General features: G+C 45.4%; 1 protein-coding gene across 1 annotated transcript; it reads right to left on the bottom strand.

Moving 5' to 3' along the window:
- Positions 1-11,474: 11,474 nt before the first annotated feature.
- Positions 11,475-13,958, bottom strand: LOC118080170 (vomeronasal type-2 receptor 26-like). The gene is made up of 2 exons (XM_035105098.2): positions 13,835-13,958; positions 11,475-12,385 (listed from the first exon to the last, which is right to left on the bottom strand). Exons 1-2 carry the CDS (start codon positions 13,956-13,958, stop codon positions 11,475-11,477), a joined length of 1,035 nt encoding a protein of 344 aa, XP_034960989.2.
- Between the last annotated feature and the right edge of the window lie 11,974 nt (positions 13,959-25,932).

Genomic DNA, 25,932 nt, shown 5'->3' with positions numbered 1-25,932 from the left:
GCAGGGGGACAGGAACGGAGGAGGAGAAAGCGCTGCTTTCTCCTTCTCCGTTCCTCTCCCGCAGCCGCCGACAGGAAGCAGACATCCCAGGGTTCGGAGAAGCGCTTGCGCAGCGCTTCTCCGAACCCTGGGACCCGTCCTTGCTGTCGGCGGCAGGGGGACAGGAACGGAGGAGGAGAAAGCGGCGCTTTCTCCTCCTTCCTTCCTCTCCCCCAGCCGCCGACAGGAAGGACGCGCGCACTCTCCCCCCCCCCCGCCTCCTCCAACCGCCGCTCCTCACGGCCAGGGAGGGTTGTGAGGAGGCCTTCGCCGGCCTCCACCCCGGCGGGAGCGGCGGTTGGAGGAGGCAGAGTGGGGGGAGAGTGCGCGCGCGCAGTCTCTGCTGTCCAATCCCTGTATCCCTGGGGCACATGCGCAGTGACCCAGGGACACACGGGACATCTGGACGCAGGGACAACATGGACATTATATGGTATTGGAGGCTGCTCCCAGTCACCACTCTAGCTGCCGCATTCTGGACTAATTGTAGCTTCCGGGTCACCTTCAAAGGTAGCCCCACACACAGCACATTGCAGTAGTCCAAGCGGGAGATAACCAGAGCATGCACCACTCTGGCGAGACTGTCCGCGGGCAGGTAGGGTCTCAGCCTGCGTACAAGATGGAGGTGGTAGACAGCCGCCCTGGACACAGAATTGACCTGTGCTTCCATGGACAGCTGTGAGTCCAAAATGACTCCCAGGCTGCGCACCTGGTCCTTCAGGGGCACAGTTACCCCATTCAGGACCAGGGAGTCCCCCACACCTGTCCGCCTTCTGTCCCCCACAAACAGTACTTCTGTCTTGACAGGATTCAACCTCAATGATAATATGCTCTACCTCATCAAACCATAAGGGCCACACAATGGCTTCCAGGTTAATGGTGAGTTTTACATCAGAGGGTGCCTCTCCCTCTACGCTCCCGACTTTCACTCTGGCAAAAGACTCATTGGGAAACAGCACCCAGTTCACAATGTCATAGTCGGCTGCCAGCTCCCCGTTCTCATCCAGATGCAGACCACCTTGGGTGGTGTTAAACGACTGGGCTTTTCTTAAGTAAGGGTGAAGCTGGAACGATAGAGGAAACACGGAAGCCCATTGAATATCTCAGCCCTGCTCATTTTGCAATCAAATCCCCTATGAATTGGACCACTGCACTTCTGGACTCAAAGGTGCTTAGATTTGCGGAACTGTCACATTGTGGTTTCATATGGGAGCCCCTGTCCTTTGGAACTCGCTGCTCCTTGATACTGGTTGGGTGAGTTTGCTGTATTGCCTTTTTATTCTAGTTAATAAGCAGTATATAATTTTTTGTAAATTATATGGAGGTTGTAGAGGAGGATTGGTCGAGAATTTACAGATATTAAAATTCTAAAATGTGTTATAATTATATTGTTGAGTTAGCATTAGATATAAATGTCAAGGTGAAGTTGATTGGTATGTTAAGGAAGTAATAAGAGATATTATTTGACAGTGAAGTTAAGCAGAGAAGGATATGTTTATATAACCTATAAATAAGATTGAAAACAAGATGTAGAAAGTACTAAAGACGATATACATTGTAACACAGTTGGGAAGTACTGGAGGAAGCCAACAATGTAAGAACATATGATAGATAATTAGAGTCTTTTCCCTTTTCTCTCCCCCCCTTTTTATTGTTGTTGTTTTGGTTTTCTATACTCTTTTTTTGTATGCTTGTATTGTATTCCTTTTCAGGTGTGTGTTTTTGGTGTTTTTTCCCTTTTTGTATTTTTAAGCTTATAAAATAAAAAATATTTCATAATTTTTATTTTATTTTTGTAAATTGATAAATCTCTTACTAGAGAGAAAATATGTGAGAATTATGGGCAGATGCACCTTTCCGTCAACCCAGGAGAGTCAGAGGGTGAGCATTAATTTCACTTAAGAAATTTGGATCTCTGACTTAGGACACCAGGGAAGACAACTGAACAGGTAGGTGAGTGTCTTCTGGTGTCACCAGAGCAAGCTAAATGGTTGACCTGCAGCAGGAGACTTACAAACTGAATTTGCCTCAGAAATGAGCAAACATTTTGCTAGGGCTGCCATATCTCTAGGTTTTCCCTGACATGTCCAGGAATCACTCAGAAAAAGGGCATTCAGGCAGATTTTTGCTGAATCAGCAAAATGCGAAGATGATGATGAAGAAGAAGAAGAGGAGGAGGAGGACGAGGAGTAGGAGGAGTTTGGATTTGATATCCTGCTTTATCACTACCCAAAGGAGTCTCAAATCGGCTAACATTCTCCTTTCCCTTCCTCCCCCACAACAAACACTCTGTGACCTAAAAAAAATATCTGAAAAAATCAAAGGAAAGCCCCAAAAATGATTTTTTTTTTTTGGTGGGGAGATGTTCCTTCAAAAAGCCCAACTACTCTGTCTGGATTGTCACTTTGGGAACATGGCAACCCTACATTTTGCATATGGGACAACAGATTGCAATTTGAAGTGCTGTTGCAAAAGGAAAGGGGAATACTGTACCTGCCATGGCTGCAGTTTTTGAAGTCCCAAACTGTTTGTCCTGCCCACCATCAACATCAGTTTGGATCTGGAGGAATATGCCGAGTTTAAGGCAAGTGCCACAGCTTGGACTCCGTTGTAAGTAATGTAGTTGTCTTGAGACACAACTCTTTCGATCTCCTCTTGGGGGAGAATCTCCAGTTTCTCCTTCTCTGTGCATCTTGTCCAAACTTCAGTTGACAACACATCCTCTGAACATGAACAATGAAAAGAATTATCCCAAAACTCATTTGTTTCACTGGACCATGCCTCATAGAAGTCACGCTTTGCCCCTTTTCTGGCCTTCCTTACTAAGGACAAAGAACCATGGATTTGGATGAAGGAATCGCTATCGTAAGACAAAATGGTGTTCATGTCCCCAAAAGCTGTAGTGATCCAAACTTTCGTCCTAGCTAGCTTCCGTTGCAACACAATGATTGGGCCAAATTCATAATCGGAGCCCCCACAATAAACAAACACATTGACTTGTTGCCACATGACAGGTAGCTCATGCCATAAGTACTTTTCCACTAGAGTCTTTTGTAGTATTCTTTCCACAAAAGCAACACAAATCCCACTGCGGATCATCGGAGGTGTGAAGGCATTCATGAACCTTTCTCCAGTGTCATTGTCTGGAGCAAATATTCCGATCCACGTCCATCCAAAATGCAGGAGCAGCTTGATAATCCCCAGGTACTGGGTTACTTCCTTTGGGACCATCCGGTAGACAAAAGGGAACTGGATTTGATTGTGAAGAGCAAAGCCATGACTTATCTGGTTAAGTAAGGAAGTGAAAGTTTGTTTTCAGGGAAATTATGGCACTTTTGTTAACCTGGAAGTGTTAAGAGCCATAGAATCATAGGATCATAGAGTTGGAAGAGACCACAAGGGCCATCGAGTCCAACCCCCTGCCAAGCAAGAAACACCATCAAAGCATTCTTGACATATGCCTGTCAAGCCTCTGCTTAAAGACCTCCAAAGAAGGAGACTCCACCACACTCCTTGGTAGCAAATTCCACTGCTGGACAGCTCTTACTGTCAGGAAGTTCTTCCTAATGTTTAGGTGGAATCTTCTTTCTTGTAGTTTGAATCCATTGCTCCATGTCCGCTTCTCTGGAGCAGCAGAAAACAACCTTTCTCCCTCCTCTATATGACATCCTTTTATATTTTTGAACATGGCTATCATATCACCCCTTAACCTTCTCTTCTCCAGGCTAAACATACCCAGCTCCCTAAGCCGTTCCTCATAAGGCATCATTTCCAGGCCTTCGACCATTTTGGTTGCCCTCTTCTGGACACATTCCAGCTTGTTAGTATCCCTCTTGAACTGTGGTGCCCAGAACTGGACACAGTACTCCTGGTGAGGTCTGACCAGAGCAGAATACAGTGGTAATATTACTTCCCTTGATCTAGATGCTATACTCCTATTGATGCAGCCCAGAATTGCATTGGCTTTTTTAGCTGCTGCATCACACTGTTGACTCATGTAAAGTTTGTGGTCTACCAAGACTCCTAGATCCTTTTCACATGTACTGCTCTCAAGCCAGGAAGAAGCTCAAAGAGATTGATCTTTGTCAAGTCCTTGTCAAAATGAGGGAGGGTGGAGAAAATCTCCAGAAGTGGACTGAGCACCAAATTCACCCATAGTTTGCTTGTTTATGCAAAGTGGTCTTGCTTACAACAAGTTTCTGTGGATCAGCCTATGACCTGCTAACTGGGCACTGCTAAAATGTGCATTCACTCAACTGTAGGTATTTCTACTAGGTCTTCCTGTATGATGGATGTGTTTGACTGACCTTAAAAGACTGAACAGAATGAGACCATATCTGGAGTCCTGCGTCCAGTTCTGGACTTTTCGCTGTGTCCAGAAACTGTCACCTTATGAACCTGTTATACCACCATGTCTCATCTGAGCAATTTACTTCATAACGGATGAATGCTCCATGAAACCATCTTTTCTGCAATGGACTCTGCATATGTGCTGAAAACCAAGGCTCTGCTCAAGCATGTAAATGCTTTTTGATGCTTTTGATGCTTTGATGTAAATGCTTTTTGATGTCTTGGGTCTTGCTTCCTGCCTTTCTCTACCCCCTACCCTGAAACTCAAAGCCTTTTTACTAAATAAACTTCCTTTATATAAAATTACAATAGACTTCATTCTTTTCAGAGACGCATTTCTGTAGCATTTCTCCCCAGAATCCTTTAATGTGTGCTGGATTGTCCCTTGCAATCAGTGAAGTATTGTTGTTCCATATCCTCTGGGCTGAATCTCCTTCTTACTAATTTTAGAGTAGTCCTAGAGAAAAGAAGTAGAATCCTGCCCCTCCCCAGCAAAAGCAAGACAATCTAGGGCAGGCATACAGGCAAACTCGGCCCTCCAGACGTTTTGAGACTACAATTCCCATCATCCCTGACCAATGGCCCTGTTAGCTAGGGATGATGGGAGTTGTAGTCCCAAAACATCTGGAGGGCCGAGTTTGCCTATGCCTGACCAAGCCAGATTTAGCCTTTTAAAAAACATTTTCTGGGAAACTTTTCAAGTTCCTACCTGTGGGATTTTGTAGATGTCTGACATGCTTGCAATCTGGATGAAGATGTCCGCTTCAGCCCCTTCAATAACAGCCAAGAGGTTCTTCTGTCGCTCACAGTTATAGTTTGGAATATTCTTTACCCCTCCAGAATGGCCATCAAGGATGGCACCAGAAGTAAGTCTGCCATCACAGAAGCTGTCAAAGAGGTTGTATCCTAAGGTGATGTTGGGTAAAACTGTGGGATCTTGATTGATCTCATGAACAACTAGCAAGAAGGACAGGATATGCCAATATCTTGTAGAACCGAACCTGCAAACAAAGAAACCAATAGTACTGGATAGACTGCCGTTCTCTTTTCAGTGAACACAAAATATCACGTTATTTCCTTTATCAATCTAAAGGCCTTTCCAGGCAGCATAAATCTTAAAATAGCTCATCCCCAAATATTGGTCTGTTTCTGAAGGGAAGCCCATAGCCTTCAAAGATCAAAATCAAACATAATTTAAAGAGATGTGAAATGTTAGGAAACAGCTGATCTTGGCTGCTTCCAAGTGGGAAAATACCTAAACACCCTGCAAGCAAATCAGCATGAATGTACAGTAGGTATAATAAATGTTCATTGTTGTCCACCAACAAATGAGAAACAATCAACAATGAAGACATATTATAACAGCAAGCTAAGCTTTGTACAGTACAGGTAAATGAAGGCGAACGCTGAGTTAACAGGCTGCCTGAAGAAGCCACCGGACTCAAAATAGGGACAAAATTTGATCGGATGGGCCAGAAAATAGAGGGTGTCCCTAGTGCTTGGGGACAGCCAGGGTGCAGATTGTTGTTTAGTCGTTTAGTCGTGTCCGACTCTTCGTGACCCCATGGACCATAGCACGCCAGGCACTCCTGTCTTCCACTGCTTCCCACAGTTTGGTCAAACTCATGTTCGTAGCTTCGAGAACACTGTCCAACCATCTTGTCCTCTGTCGTCCCCTTCTCCTAGTGCCTTCCATCTTTCCCAACATCAGGGTCTTTTCCAGGGAGTCTTCTCTTCTCATGAAGAGGTCTTGAAATATCTACATTGCCTCCCAGTACGTTTCCGAGCACAATTCAAAGTGTTGGTGCTGACCTTTAAAGCCCTAAATGGCCTTGGTCCAGTATACCTGAAGGAGCGTCTCCACCTCCATCATTGTGCCCGGACACTGAGGTCCAGCACCAAAGGCCTTCTGGCGGTTCCCTCGTTGTGAGAAGCCAAGTTGCAGGGAACTAGGCAGAAGGCCTTCTCGGTGGTGGTGCCTGCCCTGTGGAACGCCCTCCCAACAGATGTCAAAGAGGAAAACAACTACCAGACTTTTAGAAGACATCTGAAGGCAGCCCTGTTCAGGGAGGCTTTTAATGTTTAGTAGATTATTGTGTTTTATTATTCTGTTGGAAGCCGCCCAGAGTGGCTGGTGAAACCCAGCCAGATGGGTGGGGTATGAATAAATTATTATTATTATTATTATTATTATTATTCTTATTATTATTATTATGAGGTGGCCAAAGTATTGGAGCCTCAGCTTCAGGATCTGTCCTTCCAGTGAGCACTCAGGGCTGGTTTCCTTCAGAATGGATAGGTTTGATCTTCTTGCAGTCCATGGGACTCTCAAGAGTCTCCCCCAGCACCATAATTCAAAAGCATCCATTCTTCGGCGATCAGCCTTCTTTATGGTCCAGCTCTCACTTCCATACATCACTACTGGGAAAACCATAGCTTTAACTATACGGTGCAGAAAGGGCAGCATAAAAATCCATCAATACATAGGTACCTACAGAATAAACCTGGTCAAAGGGTGCCGGGAGAAGATGTATGGTTCAGCTAAACCACCTTTTGATGAGATGATTCCACTAATGAGATGGTCTCCTGTCCTGTAATAATTTGCAGGCTGATTTGGATAACGAGGCAGGAACAATTGGCAGTACTCTCTCTCTGCTCCATGGACGGCCTGGGGCATTAGCAGCAACAGCAACAGCAGCAGAGCTATCATTCTAGCGGTGCCTGTGGATGTCACCTTCCTTGTGGCAGCAATGACATTAAGGACACAGCTGGATTCCTGCCATGGATTCATATCTCAAGTCAGGAAGAGAAAGCTTCTCAACGGCACAGTCTCTGCCTTCCCTCGATCTCAGACCAGATTCCCACTGGCACAGGGCTTAGTCTTTCTCCCCCCAAGAAATTTGTTGGAGGAACTGGAGATGGAGGAAGAGGTTCCTTTCCTTCATGGGCACAAATCATGCCATGTATGAGATAAGCCCACAGGTGCAATGTTAGCCAAGCAAGCCAGTTGCTAATGTCAGCATATTAGTCAGTGACGGAGTCTTGTGAAAATGACTCAAAGTCTGGGTTATGTCATGGAATTGCTGGAGCAATAGAAAAACACCACAAGCTGTATATATATATCAGCGTCTGGAACTGTATTACTGAAGCCTGATCTTCTACAGCAATATCTCAACAGTATTTACATCACAGTTCTTCTTTCTGGCATGTTGCAGGAAGTTGCCACATGTTGTTCTTGATTCAGATGTTTGTATTATTGGTCTCGGGGGAAATCCCTGGAGCTTTGGCGTGAGGGGAGGAATACACCATTATGATTTTCATAATTATAAAGGGGAAGAAGGTCCACCTCTGCAACCTCTCTCCATGGCTCAAGGAAGAGGTGCAGAGCTGGAGGAAAAACATGTTTGTGAGATCTCACCGATGAGGCTCCATAGTTTGAGATGGGCCAGCCAGCTGGCAGGTGAACTTGGCACACTTTGTATTGAAGAAATCATTTCATAGAGGCAGGATCTAAATGCTCATTCTCAGCAGCGTAGCTAGCCGCTTGGGTGCAGGGGGCGGGGGGCGGGACAAGGCACGCGCAGGGTGGGCCAGGGCATGCCAGAATCTCAGTGCCTTAGCCCCGTTCCACTATGGCACCCTGCAGGCCTGTGTTGCTTTTTCGAGCTGTGCAGAGCCTGTAGGGAGACTGCCTGCTGACTCCCCCTCAACTGCAGAGTGGCTCAGGGGGTGGCAGTGGGCAGATGCATGCCCCCACACTGCCCTTTTGGGCATTGCATAGCCTGCAGGTGCCCGAGCCTGTTGGGATGACGCTCTCTTGGAGACGCTGGACTCCAAGGCTCCTCTGGAATAATAATAATAATAATAATAATAATAATAATAATAATAATAATAATAATATATATTATTATTTATACCCCGCCCATCTGGCTGGGTCTCCCCAGCCACTCTGGGCGGCTTCCAACAGAAAAATAAAACACAGTAATCTATTAAACATTAAAAGCCTCCCTGAACAGGGCTGCCTTCAGATGTCTTCTAAAAGTCTGGTAGTTGTTTTCCTCTTTGACATCTGTTGGGAGGGCGTTCCACAGGGCACCACCGAGAAGGCCCTCTGCCTAGTTCCCTGCAACTTGGTTTCTCGCAATGAGGGAACCGCCAGAAGGCCCTCGGTGCTGGACCTCAGTGTCCGGGCTGAACAATGGGGGTGGAGACGCTCCTTCAGGTATACTGGACCGAGGCCATTTAGGGCTTTAAAGGTCAGCACCAAGACTTTGAATTGTGCTCGGAAACGTACTGGGAGCCAATGTAGATCTTTCAAGACCAGTGTTATGTGGTCTCGGCGGCTGCTCCCAGTCACCAGTCTAGCTGCCGCATTCTGGATTAGTTGCAGTTTCCGGGTCACCTTCAAAGGTAGCCCCACATAGAGCGCATTGCAGTAGTCCAAGCGGGAGATAACTAGAGCATGCACCACTCTGGCAAGACAGTCCACGGGCAGGAATGGCATGTCCCTTCACTCCAGAGTGCCTATCTGTGACCCTCCTCACTTGAGAAGAGCACACAGGTCTTCTAGCATCATGCAGCCAAGAAGAGAGAAACATCCGTAGTTCTAAGCTATGTTTATTTTACAAGCTATATACAGAGCCTTCATAAGCACGTCGGTGTTCTCTGAACAAGAGTACAGTGGTACCTCGGTTTAAGTACACAATTGGTTCTGTACTTTAAGTACACAATTGGTTCTGTACTTACACAATTGGTTCTGTACAGTTTAAGTCTGTACTTAAACTGAAGCGTACTTAACCTGAAGCGAACTTTCCCATTGAATCCGTTCCAGATGGGTCCGCGGAGTACTCAACCTGAAGCGTACTTAACCCGAAGTATGAGTGTAATTGGCTCTGGAAGTCCGTACTTAACCTGAAGCGTACTTAACCTGAAGCAAACTTTCCCATTGAAAGTAATGGAAAGTGGATTAATCCGTTCCAGATGGTCCGCGGAGTACTTAAACTGAAGCCAGCGTACTTAACCTGAAGTGAACTTTCCCATTGAAAGTAATGGAAAGTGGATTAATCCGTTCCAGACAGGTCCGCGGAGTACTCAACCTGAAGCGTACTTAACCCAAAGTATGAGTGTAATTGGTTCTGGAAGTCCGTACTTAAGCTGAAGCGTACTTAACCTGAAGTGAACTTTCCCATTGAAAGTAATGGAAAGTGGATTAATCCATTCCAGACGGGTCCACGGAGTACTCAACCTGAAGCGTACTTAACCCGAGGTATGAGTGTAATTGGTTCTGGAAGTCCATACTTAACCTGAAGCGTACTTAACCTGAAGCGAAATTTCCCATTGAAAGTAATGGAAAGTGGATTAATCCGTTCCAGATGGTCCGCGGAGTACTTAACTTGAAGCGTTCATAAACTGAAGCGAACTTTCACATTGAAAGTAATGGAAAGTGGATTAATCTGTTCCAGACGGGTTCGCGGAGTACTTAAACTGAAAGTACTCAAACCGAAGCGTACTTAAACCGAGGTATGACTGTACAGAACTGTGACACGACAGAAGTGAAAGTAACATACAATAACAACACTTAGGCGGAAGAGATAAGACAGACTTCCATTCTCACACTCTCTGAGACACTCATGTGATGTACACCAAACCTAACAGTCCTTGCTGTAGCAGCTAAGAATAGCTAAAATCCTAACAGAGCCACCACGTAATTCCCAGGAGAGACACAGTGCCCCCACCCCTCCTAGCTACAACTCGGCTCATTTTTTTAGGCTCCATTTCAACTACCACATACCGGCATTGTGCAGTGTGCCTATTCATTCCTCTTCCCTCCTCAAGCAAGCAGTAATGCCTCCCTTCTTCTGAGCATGGGGGAGATTTTACTATCCTATCGGTCAGAGTAAATCCACCATTTTTGTTGATTCTCTCGAATCAATCACAAACCATGGATGCTCTGAAGCAGGGGTCAGCAACCTTTTTCAGCCGTGGGCTGGTCCACTGTCCCTCAGACCATGTGGTGGGCCAGACTATTTTATTGGGGGGGGGAAATGAATGAATTCCTATGCCCCACAAATAACCCAGAAATGCATTTTAAATAAAAGCACACATTCTACTCATGTAAAAACACCAGGCAGGCCCCACAAATAACCCAGAGATGCATTTTAAATAAAAGGACACATTCTACTAATGTAAAAACACGCTGCTTCCCGGACCATCCGTGGGCCGGATTGAGAAGGCAATTGGGCCGCATCCTGTCCATGGGCCTTAGGTTGCCTACCCCTGTTCTGAAGGATATTATCCTGAATATTTTGCAGGTCTGAGGTTGCCTCCTACTGAATTGCTCCAACTCGCCCAGTATTCTTTACCCTAATAGGAAAAGAAATTGAACTTGTCCCTCAAAGCCATAGAATGCACAGCTTCTATGAACAGACGTTGCCTGACTGAAGGAGCAACAGATGCAGAGTTAATTGCTGATTTGTTGTGAATTTACGAAAAATTAATGTACGACCAAATATTAGTAGATCTGCCTCATCTGAATGTATCCCCCCCTCTCGACAATCAGTAGATCAGCATATATTGCAATGAATCTATTGATATTTTAGTAGGCCTGAGAACATTGAAATAGGCTCAGGGTTTTACCCTACCAGAGAGGGTCTAGGCTACGCCGGTTCTTAGAGCCAACAAAGACATCAGTGTGTGGAAAAAGCACAGGTTTATTCAAGCTGCAGCACAAATTGGCCCACTCTCCAAAGAGTGAGCAAAAAGCACACCTTTCAAGGCACTTTCATAGCATTTTTTTACATGATTACTTCATGCATGAGCCTTTCAACAGGCCTGCCTTCAGATGTCTTCTAAAAGTTGTATAGTTTTTTCTCTACTTGACATCTGATGGGGGGGGCGTTCTGCAGGATGGGTGCCACTACTGAGCAGGCATATGGTATGGAAAAAGAACAGAGAACTGGGAAATATTTTAGGAAGCAGGAGGTTCTATATTTTTTTTTTGAGAATTTTGTTTGCCTCCAAAGGAAGCCAGGATTCTGGCCCCTTTTCTTTCCTTAGAACATGGTCCCTTTCTTTAGAACTAAGTATCAAATGCGATCTTTTGTTTTTGTTGAAAGGTGCTCTTTTGTATTCAGATCAGGCCTTAGTATAATAATGTAACACTTGGGGATGAAGATGCAGCCCAGAAGCCCAGCACTGGAAGTCAAGATAGAAAAGATTTGCACGGCTACCATGTACTTCCCCTTGGTGCTCAGGTAGGTGGGCACAAAGGACACCCAAACACTGCAGAAGACCAGCATGCTGAAGGTGATCAGCTTGGCTTCATTGAAGGATCCTGGAAGCTTCCTGGCCAGGAAAGCCACTGTGAAGCAGATGGCAGCCAGGAAGCCCATGTAGCCGAGGGCAGTGTAAAACATCGCAACAGATCCTTCGTTACATTGCAGGATGATCTCCCCAGCCTGGGAGTGCTTGTCAGAATCAGGGAAAGGAGGAGAGATCCCTAGCCAGATGGTGCAGATGACAACTTGGACACTGGAACAGGAAAGGACAATGGCATTGGCAAAGGTCTTCCCCAGCCATCTCCTCACCCTGTTCCCTGGCTTTGTGGCCAGGAAGGCAAGCACCACCGTGATGGTTTTTGCCAACACAGAAGAAACAGCAACTGAGAAGATGATGCTGAAGGCTGTTTGCCTGAGAAGGCAGGCCACTTTCCTTGGCTGGCCGATGAAGAGGAAGGAGGACAAAAAGGAAAGCAGAAGGGAGACAAGGAGGATGTAGGAGAGGTCCTGGTTGTTGGCTTTGACTATCGGAGTTTCCTTCTTTTTAATGAAGATTCCTAGAACAAACACTGTGGTTATGGACAAAGATAGGGCAAAGGAAGCTAGGATGAGGCCCAAAGGTTCTGTGTAGGCAAGGAAAGTGGTAATTTTGGGGACACATTGATCTTGGCCCTTGTTTGGATGCTGATCATCTGGACATTTGGTGCAATAGCCTGCATCTGAAAGGAAGAGGAGAGGATTTAGTAGCCGTAACATAAATAAGAGAACCAGGCCTATATCTTTAGAGATTAGCCTCTCCAAATCACATTTAAAGCAGAGAGGGATTAAAATCACAAAAGGGTATACCTGCTTTGGGCAGCCCCCTCCAAACGGTCTCTCCATCAGTGTGCATTCCGAGGCAATTAAAAAGAAAAAAACCTAACACCATGTAATTCATTGTGGCAGAGATTCTCACACCTTATCTCCCTAGGGCCGATTTAAAATGGCTAGAAACTACTAAGGACAACAGTCATAATTTAGATGCAAACTATGACATTCTTTCCACGTTGCAATGAGTTCCATAGTCCAACTTTTCTCAAACTGAGCATAAGCACTGGTTCCCTAGGCATTGTGACTCAACCTTTCCCTTTTGTGCAGGATACCTTGATCTAATAACTCTAAACAGAGAAGCATTCCCCTCCCCTTCTCTCCTCTACATGCCTCTTGCCATTTTTATTAATATCCTACCATTTTCTTCTGCCTTTCTCCTTTCACACTCAGTGTGCATTGCAGGGCTTTAGACTAGATGACCCTTGGGGTCCCTTCCAACTCCATGTCTCTACGATTCTATTTGTGCTCTGCTACCTCCCCCAAGTGCCCATTTTTATCCACCTCTCCTCCGTGCATCTTTGATGGGCACAGCTTCCCTCTCCACCTTTCTCTTTTTTTCTCTTACTGTTTTCATTGTCAGCCTTTTATTGGATTATCATTATTTATTTATTTATTATTTATACCCCGCCCATCTGGCTGGGTTTCCCCGGCCACTCTGGGCGGCTTCCAACAAATACCAAAATACATTAAAATATCACAGATTAAAAACTTCCCTAAACAGGGCTGCCTTTAGCTGTTTTCTAAATGTCAGGTAGTTAAATAAAAAAATTCCTTCAGTAGCACCTTAAAGACCAACTAAGTTTATATTTTGGTATGAGCTTTCGTGTGCATGCACACTTCTACGAAAGCTCATACCAAAATATAAACTTAGTTGGTCTTTAAGGTGCTACTGAAGGAATTTTTTAATTTTGCTTCGACTCAGACCAACACGGCTACCTACCTGTCAGGTAGTTGTTTATCTCCTTGACATCTGATGGGAGGGTGTTCCACAGGGTGGGTGCCACTACCGAGAAGGCCCTCTGCCTGGTTCCCTGTAACTTGGCTTCTCGCAGTGAGGGAACCGCCAGAAGGCCCTCGGCGCTGGACCTCAGTGTCCGGGCTGAACAATGGGGGTGGAGACGCTCCTTCAGGGATACTGGGCCGAGGCCGTTTAGGGCTTTAAAGGTCAGCACCAACACTTTGAATTGTGCTCAGAAACGTACTGGGAGCCAATGTAGGTCTCTTAGGACCGGTGTTATGTGGTCTCTGCCCTATTTCTGTTCTCCCAAGGAATTCCCTCCCCCCCTGGAGTCACCCACCTTCCTGGGTGGAGATTGTCCCTTCCGTACACGAAGCACAAGCGTAGCAGCAAACCGGTTGTCCTTCTTGAACCACCTTGGCATATCCAGGTTGACAGCTTTTGGTACACCTGGCGTGAGGCATTGTCTAACCATAAAGTGAAGGAGCATTGAAGGGAAACTGTTAGGGTATGGAAGTCAGTCATAGGGTTTGGAGTGACCCTAATGGATTCCCCTACCCCCCTCCCTTTTAGGTAAATATTGTTGATGCACTTGACTAGTGCATGGCTTACAGTGGTCGGCAACGTGCGGCCTATAGGCTGGAAGCGGCCCACGGAGGCCATTTAATCGGCCCACGAGCTGCCCCAGAACCGAGCTGCCCGCTCAGCGAGTCCTGGCACGCTGCGCTAAACCGGCGCAGTGCGGCATGGCGACTCGCTTCTGCGGCACCAGAAATCACATCTGTGCAGACGCAGACCCCGAAAATCGTGGGTGTGCATGCACAGACTCCAGAAACCGCAGGCGCTTGCACTCATTTGGGCATGCTATCCGGCCCACGGAGGGATCTCCGCGGGACTGATCCGGCCCAGGCAAGGTAAACCTTGCTGACCTGTGGCTTAGAAAGTACTTTGGCATACATAATTTTGCTGCTCCAATTATGGCAGAGCAGAGGGCCAAGGAAAGATCATGTGTTGGATACTAAGCTAGGAGAGGAAATAGTTGTTAAGAAAAGGGAATATCTGACAGTTTTATTGGCACTGGAAGGAGGGCACCGAGTCAGAGGGTGACTGGTGACTTTTGGAATCCAGTGTCCAGTTGCCACTCAGATCATGCACATATTACATTAAAGAAACACAGCTCACACAACTCTGTATGCAATTATATAGAAATTTCCAAAGACAAAATGTAAAAATAAGTTTCCATTTCATTAAATATAGCTTTTACATAATGTACTCAATACCAAAATCAGGTTCAAGTGCAATATGGGATGTCTCAAAACCAAGTTCCATCCAAACGTTCCTTCATTCAATAAAGAGAAAAGAATGTCTACAAGTGTATGTGTTGCTGAAGGATAATCCACAGACTGGAAAAAACTGCCCACATTACCGGGAGTGTTGTTGCATTGCTCATAATCATTCAAACCATAGCGGCAGTGATCCAGTCATGTGAAATCCAAGTGGGACATTGAGATCACCGGATGGAAATCCCTGTTTCAAATGTATTCCTCCGGTCAGTCCACAATGGAATGGAAAGACAGCAAAACACATGCTCAAGTAGATAACTCAGCTACATAAACTTGAAAAGGCTCTCTGCTCATTCTATAATCCCTGAGATCAGCCCTAGAGTCATGCAAAAATCAATCGGATAGGAATAAGTTCATTTTCTGAATCATAAAGAATAAACCCTGTAAATTATTTGAGCTTAATATACAGGTGAAACGAAAAATTAGAATATCGTTGAAAAGTGCATTAATTTTAGTAATGCAATTTTTTATTTTTTTATTTTTCTTTAAATTTTTACAAATGCTTTCTTTTGGAGATTCCACAGTAATAAAACAAATAGTTACAACAATACAAAAATAAACAAAAATAAACATCGCTATTACATTTCATTAATTACATCCCATTTATAATTGACCTGCCTAACGACAAATAATTACAATTACAACAAATAAAGGCTTGACATATCTTGCTTTGCATGTCATGCGTCTATCTCATATATTGGTTTCACCTTTTAAGTTGCATTTACTGAAATAAATGCACTTTTCGACGATATTCTAATTTTCCAAGTTTCACCTGTATACCACCAAGGGACAGGCAATCAATTCATTCTGCCTACCTTGTTGAAATGTGAAGGCCAGACAATGGCTTCTGGGTTAACAGTGAGCTTTAAATGTGAGGCTGCCTGTCTCTCTACACTCCCAACTTTCACTCTGCCACGAGATTCATTGGGAAACAGCACCCAGTTCACAATATCATAGTCAGCTGCCAGCTCTCCATTCTCATCCGAATACAATCCACCCCTGGAGGTGTTAAACAACTGGACTTTCCTTAAGAAATGGTGGAGCTGGGATGACAGAGAAAACACCAGCATTAAGAAAGCACTGAAGCCGGTTGTATATTGCACTCTAATCTCCTATGGATTGGGACCAGTGTCACATTTGGACTCATAGTGGTTGACTGCTGTTGGCTTTCCACAGTCAAATCTGAGATTCATTCTTAAATTGTCACACACACACACACACACACACACACACACACACACACCACTTTCTCCTTCAATATTTTGGAGATCAGCTGAGCCAGCTTCATCACATATAAAAACTCAGTGTGAACCCTAAGGTCGTATTCTAATATCAGGTAGGGTGAAGCCAGCCACTTGAAGCAACAGATTTGGGGCGCCGTGTAAGTGAAGGACAATGATTCCAGAATTAGACAGTGGGTTGCAATTAACAAAAGGGAATACCTGCCATGGCTGTAGTCTTCCATGTCCCCAACTTTCTCCTCTACTCATCATCAACACCTGCTTGGATCTGGAAGAATAGGCAGAATTTAAGGCAAGTGCCATGGCTTTGACACTGCTGTAAGTAACGTAGCTGTCTTGAGACAGGACCCTTTCAATCTCCTCTTGGGGAAGAACCTTCAGTTTCTCTTTCTCTGTGCATCTTGTCCAGCCTTTCGTGGGCAACACATTCTCTGGACATGAACAGTGAAATGATTCCTCCCAAAATTGTTGTATTTTGTCAGAGAATGGCTCATAGTGGTCACATTTTGTCCATTTTCTAGTCTTCATTGTGAAGGACAAAGAACCATGGGTGTAGATGAAGAAATCAATATCATAACTCAAATTCATGTTGATGTCTGGAAAAGCTGTTGTGATCCAGACTTTACCCCCAGTTTGTAAATTTTCAAATATTTCCTGTATGTGGAATATTGGCATAAAATCATAATATGAGTCCCCATAATAAACATATACATTGACTTGTCTCCACCTGGCAGGTAGTTGATTCATTTGGTACACTGTCTGGTGTTGTATTCTTTCCGAGAAGGCAAAACAAATTCCACTGCTAGTCATCAACGGTGTCAAGGCATTCAAGAACCTTTCTCCATTGTCATTGTCTGGAGCAAATAGGCCAATCCACGTCCATCCAAACTGCAGGAGAAGTTGGATAATCCCCTTGTACTGGATTTCTTCCTTTGGGATCATCCGGTAGACAAAAGGGAAGCAAATTTTATCATCAAGAGCAAAACCATAACTGACCTAGTGAGGAAAGAAAGAATACCAGGTATATGATCATACCCTTTCAGCTATGGTTTTCCCAGTAGTGATGTATGGATGTGAGAGCTGGACCATAAAGAAGGCTGATCATCGAAGAATTGATGCTTTTGAATTATGGTGCTGGAGGAGACTCTTGAGTCCCATGAACTGCAAGAAGATCAAACCTATCCATTCTGAATGAAATCAGCCCTGAGTGCTTACTGGAAGGACAGATCCTGAAGCTGAGGCTCCAATACTTTGGCCACCTCATGAGAAGAGAAGAATCCTTGGAAAAGACCCTGATGTTGGGTAAGATGGAGGACAAAATGAGAAGGGGACGACAGAGGATGAGAGGGTTGGACAGTGTTCTCGAAGCCACCAATATGAGTTTGACCAAACTGTGGGAGGCAGTGGAAGACAGGAGTGCCTGGCGTGCAGTGGTCCATGGGGTCATGGACATGACTAAACGACTAAACAACAACATCTGTTCATAAGAAACAAAAACCTGAAAGAGTTCAACTTGTCAGCGGAGGATGAGTAATGGATAACCTTTCATTTCACTAACAGATAAAAAAGAAGTATCTTTGAGGACACCACTATGAGGGCCATAGCTGCCAAGTCTCCTGTTGAAAAATGCGGGATCAGCAGCGGTGCGGCACCAGAAGTTGCTTCTGGACATGCATAGAAGCAACTTCCGGTGCCGGCGCTGCCTGATTTCTAGTGCCCAGACATGGGCAGAGCGGCACCTGAAATGGAGCCTCCCTGGCAGGTAGGAAATCTGGGGGTTTTCTGGGATTTTTTTCTATTCGGGATAACAGCGGGAAATGGATTAAAATCCTGGGGTTTCCCGTGAAAAACGAGAGACTTGGCAGCTATGATGAGGGCTGAACCTCCTCCTTACCTTCACTGAGCCCACTGTAAATGGTGGTTTTAAGGCTATATATTGTTCTTCTTCAGCACACTAGCTTCTGTGTGTGTGTCCAGAGAGAAGGGGGGGGAGTGTCTTGAATACTTAGGAGAAACATCACTTTCATGAGATGGTATTGAATATCATTCAAAAATCTGCTAAACTAAGGCATAGGCTTGTGGATGGACAGAGACTTTGTGCCTGCATTTCAAGTGGTGTTGATTATCGTTCAGAATCAAGTAGGAGCATTATAAAACATGCAACTTTATTTATATAAGCTTTGTTTCAACTCCGAATTCTCTCAGACCCTCCTGGTCTGTCTATATATACTTTTTGTGTTGAGTAAATTCCTGGTTGTGCCTTCTCTCTGGGCTTCTCTCTTCGTCTGCTGTCCTCACCCTCTTAATTAGTTCCACATATATTTAATCTCGCTTGAGAACACCTCAGAGGCTGTGAGAAGATCGAAGGATTGCAATAGAACTGTTGAAAAAGATCTGGATTATTTTTGGACTACAATGATTGGAAAAGATTTGGATTTCATTGACTAGAAAGGCAGTAATTATCGATGATCAGAACCCTCAAAATTCCTCAGAATTTGAAGCGTGGGAGGTCAAGAAATTTTTATAATTTGGCATAATATTGGGATTAATGGATATGCATTTGTATAATTTGGAATAATTGGTATGATATAATTGGTTGTAAGTGAGAAATTTAATAAAAATTGATTTGAAAAATAATAATAATTAGTTCTACATATGTTTATGCAGGGTGGACAAGATTTAAACATCTCTTTGGATGATCATTCTATTTTTTATTTATTAATATTCTTATTTTTGTGTGTGTGTGAAATAACTTTTTTTTACAAAACCAAACAACGTATAACAATGTATAAACATATGAGAAACATTAAGAGCATTGATTAAATCTCTCTTGTGCTGTAAAATATTTGTTCTTCTTATGAACAGAATTATAGACCTCCAAGCCGGACTGAAGACTTGGATGATGCCTTCCTAGAGCAGATTATCATCAATGCATTCAAAAAGGAGAGATACAATAGTAATGGGAGACTTCAACCATCCCAATATCTGTTGGAACTCAAACCCTGCCAAGAATGTAAGGTCCAACCAATGCTTCCATTGCCCCACTCACAATTTCCTTTCCAAGGAGGTGGAAGAAACAACAAGGGGATCATCATCTATCTTGGACTTGGCTCTCACTAGCAGGGAGGAACTGCGCCATGAATTGGCAAGTATTGGGAAGCTTGAGGGGGGTGGCAATCGTCATGTTCCTGGGTTTCATTATACAGAGGAAAGGGATATGCACTCTGCACGAGGAAGGCTGATTTCAAAAAGCTTAAGGAACTACTGGGTGAGAGCCCAGAGAAGGGAGTCCAAGATGGGTGGAAGTTTCTTACAGCTGAAATATCGAAGGCACAAATACAGACAATTCCATCAGGAATAATAGAATAGAATAGAATAGAATAATTTATTGGCCAAGTATCAACCATACTTGGAATTTTCCTTCAACTACATTGCAATGTAAAGAAAATAAGAAAGTACCTCATACAACCACTATTCATACAACCTCACAATACAACAGCACATTGAAAAGACCCCATACCACCAACTGACCTCCCTTCAACCCACAACTACAGATTCAACAATTTGATGGCACAAGGAAAAATGCTACTGGTATTCCTGTGCCTAGACCTTTTAGTATATGGAGTCCTGTACCGACGTCCGGATGGGAGAAAGAAAAGTGGGAGGCATCGAAAGAAACCATCCACTATTATGGAATCTCCAAGTCCATACCTGTGGGATTTTATAAATGCCTGCCATGCTTGAAATCTGGATGGAGATGTCAGATTCAGCCCTTTCAATAACAGTCAATGCATTCTTCCTTGTTCCACAGAAATAGTTTGGAACACTCTTTTCTCCAGTAGAACGCAGGTTTATCATGGCAGCGGAAACCAGCCTGCCATCAAAATAGGTGTCAAAGAGGTTGTATCCGAGGGTGATGTTGAGTAAGAGATTGGGGTCCTGATTGATTTCATGAATGGCAAATAAGAAAGACAGGACATGCCAGTATCTTGTAGGAGAAGTTCTACAAGCAAGCAAAACAAACAAACAAACAGTTATGACAACCTCCCATTTTTCTCTCAGTGGAAACAAGATGCCACATTCTTTCTTTAATAAATGAAGAGTATAATGGAAGTATAATGGAATATGTACTGTTTTGCTTTATTAGATAAGCGAAGAAAGCAAGTACAAGAATTAAGACATGATAATAAGGAGGGTGTCGTTGCAGGTAATTGGTAAGACTTCTTCAATGGGCTCAAGATCTTTTGAATATATCACCTGTTCCAGGCATCCATGTCTCATTGAGGAGAGACCTGTTAGAATAACTTGAATATGAGTTCCTGGATATGAGACATTACGGACCACTCCCTCTATGACTTCATATGTTTGTATAATATCTTGTTTTTGTACATTTTTTGTACATTTTTTTTGAAAGATTTAGCCAAAAGGCTGAACAACTTTGCCCCCAAAAGAGCAAGAACTCTCAATAACTTTCACTTATTGAAATATGGCAACCCTAGTATTTGCCATTCAGTTTCACAGTGTCACAACTGGGGCACTAACTCTACCAGTAGCTATAGGGTAGGGGTTGGGTCCTTCAGAGAGGGAAGGGAAAATCAAAAATAAAAAACCCCACATGTTTTCTGAAAGATTTGAATCAGAAATTATTTGCCTGATGACGCACTGTGCTCCTGTGCGGCCGTCGTATGCACTAAACCAGGGCTTTTCCCCCCACCAGCCAGAGCTCACTGGAACTCAGTTCCAGAACCTCTCAGGTGGGTGCCATCGCCATTGTTGGTAGGTAGGTGGGGGCCATTACACCTCTTTCATTAGAAAAATAGCATTGCACTAAACTCAGGGCGAAAGTAAGAAGAGTGGTTGACCAGGGAAACAGATAATGCTGTTGAATTTACCTAAACCTCTGAGCGGCGCAAGATTCAAGGGGTTCCAGGCGCTTTTGATATATGGTTTATTTAAGAATCATAGAGTTGGAAGAGACCACAAGGGCCATCCAGTCCAACCCCCTGCCAAGCAGGAAACACCATCAAAGCATTCTTGACATATGCCTAAAGACCTCCACAGAAGGAGACTCCACCACACTCCTTGGCAGCAAATTCCACTGTCGAACAGCTCTTACTGTCAGGAAGTTCTTCCTAATGTTGAGGTGGAATCTTCTTTCTTGTAGTTTGAATCCATTGCTCCATGTCCGCTTCTCTGGAGCAGCAGAAAACAACCTTTCTCCCTCCTCTATATGACATCCTTTTAATATATTTGAATATGGCTATCGTATGACCCCTTAACCTTCTCTTCTCCAGGCTAAACATACCCAGCTCCCTAAGCCGTTCCTCATAAGGCATCGTTTCCAGGCCTTTGACCATTTTGGTTGCCCTCTTCTGGACACGTTCCAGCTTGTCAGTATCCTTCTTGAACTGTGGTGCCCAGAGCTGGACACAGTACTCCAGGTGAGGTCTGACCAGAGCAGAATACAGTGGTACTATTACTTCCCTTGATCTAGATGCTATACTCCTATTGATGCAGCCCAGAATTGCATTGGCTTTTTTAGCTGCTGCATCACACTGTTGACTCATGTCCAGTTTGTGGTCTACCAAGACTCCTAGATCCTTTTCACATGTACTGCTCTCAAGCCAGGTGTCTCCAGGTGTCTTCATCTTTCTACCTACCTACCAGCCAGTTGTGGGAGGGTGACCCACCCATTATTATCAAGAAACTGGCCTGGCTGCCCAACACCTTCCCCCCAACTCACACCAATATAGTCTTTCACCCCCTGTTAGCTGGGGTCAGTCAGAATGCAGGTGGGGCGCAATCACCTCCTTCAGCATGTAGTTACTTACTCAAGAAACCCAATGAAAGGTGGCTGGGAGAAAACATAGGGTTCCAATACAGCAAGTTTTGGAGAGACGACTCCACTCACAAGGTAGTCTCCTAACCTATAATAATTCACTGGTTCCTGTGAATACAAGGAGAGATTGAACGAGCATTTTGCCTTCTGCATCCCCCAGACTGCCTGGCACATTACCAGCAGGAGCAGGGATATCATTCTAGCAGCACCAGAGACAGTCACCTCCATTCAGACCAGCCATTGATTCAGATTTAAAGGCAGTGGAATAAACTGGCATAGACCCAGCCTGCCCGAAATCTCACCTCAGGCTTATTAATAAACAATATTTATTTATAATTTTGAGAAGGGTTTATGTCACTTTGCAATCCATGGGATAAGTTGACTCATACGACCCTTGATGGTGGATGTTTACTGAGCTCTGGAGAAATCCCTGGAGTTTTGGTTTCAGGAGAAGAATAAATCACTATAATTTTCATAATTATATGAGAAATAAAGTTTACCACTGCAACTGCCAGGTCTGTCTGTGCAGGTGCAGAACTGGAGGGGAAACATGTTTGCAAGAAATCACCGATGGGATTTCAGAGTTTGAGATGGGTCAGCGATGGGTTGTGTGACTGAACTTTGCAAACTTTGAAATGAAGAAACACTTGCAGAAGAGGCAGGATTGAAATGGTTTTACTTTTAGGCTATATATGAACTGGGAAGGGGGATTCATCCCTCTCCTGCTACCCTGCCCAGGACTATGCAGAAACATGTCTGTTGGGTAGCCCCATTCCACTGTCCTGCCCGTCAGCATAAGACCAGTTTTTTCTTGTGGGATGATGACCGTATTGGTTGGAAGTCTGGCCAACTGAGTGCAGGCCTTACATGGGACTGAAACTGCCTTGGTAGCACTGGTTGATGATCTCCAGCGGGCTAGGGACAAAGGTGACAACTGTTTCCTAGTTCTGCTGGATCTCTCAGCGGCCTTTGACACCATTGACCATAACATCCTTCTGCACCGTCTAGAGGAGCTGGGAGCTGGGGGAACTGTCATACAGTGGTTCCGCTCCTTTCTCCAGGGTCATGTCCAGAAAGTGGTGTTGGGGGATGAGTGTTCAGACCCCTGGGCTCTCAGTTGTGGGGTGCCTCAGGGATCCGTCCTCTCCCCCATGCTTTTTAATATCTATATGAAGCCGCTGGGAGAGATAATCAGGGGGTTGGGGCTGGGTGTTCATCAGTATGTAGATGACACCCAGCTCTACCTCTCTTTAAAATCAGTCCCAGTGAGGGCAGTGAATGTCCTGTGTGAGTGCCTGGAGGCGGTTGGAGGATGGATGGCGGTTAACAGATTGAGGTTGAATCCTGACAAGACTGAAGTACTGTTTCTGGGGGACAGGAGGCGGGCGGGTGTGGGGGACTCCCTGGTCCTGAATGGGATAAGTGTGCCCCTGAGGGACCAGGTGCGCAGCCTGGGAGTAATTTTGGACTCACAGCTGTCCATGGAGGTGCAGGTTAATTCTGTGTCCAGGGAGGCTGTCTACCAGCTCCATCTGGTACGCAGGCTGAGACCCTACCTGCCCACAGACTGTCTCACCAGAGTAGTGCATGCTCTAGTTATCTCCCACTTGGACTACTGCAATGTGCTCTACGTGGGGCTACCCTTGAAGGTGACCCGGAAACTGCAATTAATCCAGAATGCGGCAGCTAGACTGGTCACTGGGAGCGGCCGCCGAGACTACATAACCTGTCCTGAGAGATCTACATTGGCTCCCAGTACGTTTCCAAGCACAATTCAAAGTGTTGGTGCTGACCTTTAAAGCCCTAAACGGCCTCGGTCCTGTATACCTAAAGGAGCGTCTCCACCCCCATTGTTCAGCCCAGATACTGAGATCCAGCGCCGAGGGCCTTCTGGCGGTTCCCTCACTGCGAGCAAAGCTACAGGGAACCAGGCAGAGGGCCTTCTCGGTAGTGGCACCTGCCCTGTGGAACGCCCTGCCATCAGAGGTCAGAGAGATAAACAACTACCTGACATTTAGAAAATACCTAAAGGCAGCCCTGTTTAGGGAAGTTTTTAATCTGTGATATTTTAACGTATTTTAATGTGTGTTGGAAGCCGCCCAGAGTGGCAGGGGGACCCGGCCAGATGGGTGGGGTATAAATAATAAATTATTATTATTATTAGTGTTTATTGCAGCTTCTTCTTCGGTAACCACTCATAGCCAAGTAAGATTGTCTTCCATGTGTCCGTAAGTGACGGTGGAGGCCAATTCTGTAGCACTTCCAATCAAGTTCCCCAATGAAGCATACAGCTAGAATTAAGTAACCCAAGAAAGAGAAAGCTGAGGAGCAAAGGCAAGGCTTGTACCAACTCACAAACTGTGTCTAAAAGGGGAAATTATTATGTACGAAGGTGGAAGATGATTTCCTTCAACTGTTTCCTTTTCAAACCCCTTCCGCCACTATTTCTGTCCAGTGTCTCCCTCTTCTGTCAAGGAAAAGCATGCATCTTTCTTGTGAGCTAGTCATAGGTGCCAATTAATTACAAGAAAGAAGATTCCACCTGTTATGTACTGAGCTGAATCCTAGAACAATAGGATTCAGAATCAGCGGGAGCTACCCAATCCAACTCCAGGTGGAAGTGAATCCGCAACCTGATTGGCCTGCTGGAGCAGCCAATCAGGCGGCTGGCAGAAGTGAATCTGCTACCTGGTTGGCCTGTAGGAGCAGCCAATCAGGCTGCAGGCAGAAGTCAATCCACAATATAATTGGCCCACAGGTGTAGCCCTGAAGTAGCCAATCACGCAAGGCCCATTGTGTAAATAATGTATATAAGCAGATGGTTTTGGGAAAAGAGCCATTCGTCTTCTCTTCTTCTCCTTGATGACTATGAGCTGAATAAAGAGCATGAAATTCACTCTCGACTCCGAGTATATTTCACTGGCAACGAAGGTGGGATCCTGCTGAGCTGACCGCCACCACGCACTGCACCGCAGCACCGCCACCTGCTGCACCGCTGCATCGCACCGTGCATCCAGGCTTCAGCTCCAGGACCCAAGGAACCCAGAATGGCAACCGACAGCAGCTTCTTGCCATTCAAACCAGCATCAGGAGACTGGGAAGGGTACGCCGCCCGTTTCAACTTCCTCCTGCAAGCGAAAGAAGTCACCAACGATGCCATGAAGAGGGCGACATTCTTCAGCGTCTGTGGAGAGGAGACGTTTGAAATCGCCCGGGCTCTCCTTGCACCTAGAGATGTCGCTACCGTCTCTTACAAAACAATAATGGAACGGCTGAAGGAGCACTTTTCACCACAGCCCTCGGTGGTAGCTTGCCGAAATGCCTTCTACGCAAAGCGGCAAGCCCCAGGGGAAACCATAACTGGGTTTGTGACCTCCCTCCGCCAAGCCGCCCGGTTATGCAACTTCTCAGAATTGGAGAACATGCTTCGTGACCGCCTCGTCGGTGGCCTGAGGGACGAGATGTTGCAACGACGCCTCTACGCCAAAAAAGACCTCACGTTCCAGATTGCTCTGGAGGAAGCCCTGGCAACCGAAGCCGCCGAGAGGTCAACGCAAGAGGCACGACCGGCCCCGCCATCCCAACCGAGGGTCTACCACAAAGACCTCACCGACGAATCCGAATCTGACAGGGAGGAAGTACACCGAGTACAGCGGCGCACTCAAGCAGCACACACACCACAGCAGCCTCGACGAGAAGGAGGGAACTGTGCAAGCTGCGGGGAGAACCACGAGAGGAGGACCTGTCGTTTCCGCAACGCAGAGTGCAGGCAGTGCAGAAAATTGGGACACATCGCCCGGGTGTGTCGGGCTCGACTCACCCGTCGACAAGCATCAGATGACCGACCCAGGAGCCCCAGGTCACACGGCACCATGCACCAAGGCAACTCGACGGAGATCACGGACTACCAGGTATTCCAGTTGCCCCATCCCAGCACAGAGAAAATTTATATAGAGGTACAGATAGAGGGAGCCCCATGCCGCATGGAGCTGGACACGGGTTCAACTCTATCCAT

Source organism: Zootoca vivipara, chromosome 2 (assembly GCF_963506605.1).
Source record: "Zootoca vivipara chromosome 2, rZooViv1.1, whole genome shotgun sequence".
NCBI classification, from domain to species: domain Eukaryota; kingdom Metazoa; phylum Chordata; class Lepidosauria; order Squamata; family Lacertidae; genus Zootoca; species Zootoca vivipara.
Note: the sequence above shows the minus strand (reverse complement) of the source record. Positions and strands in the feature narration are given on the sequence as shown.

Coding starts and splice junctions, on each gene's coding strand:
- LOC118080170 (XM_035105098.2), bottom strand. CDS start 13,958: ATGCCTCACGCCAGGTGTACCAAAAGCTGTCAACCTGGATATGCCAAG. Junction 12,386..13,834: donor GACAATCTCCACCCAGGAAG/GTGGGTGACTCC, acceptor TCTTCCTTTCAG/ATGCAGGCTATTGCACCAAA.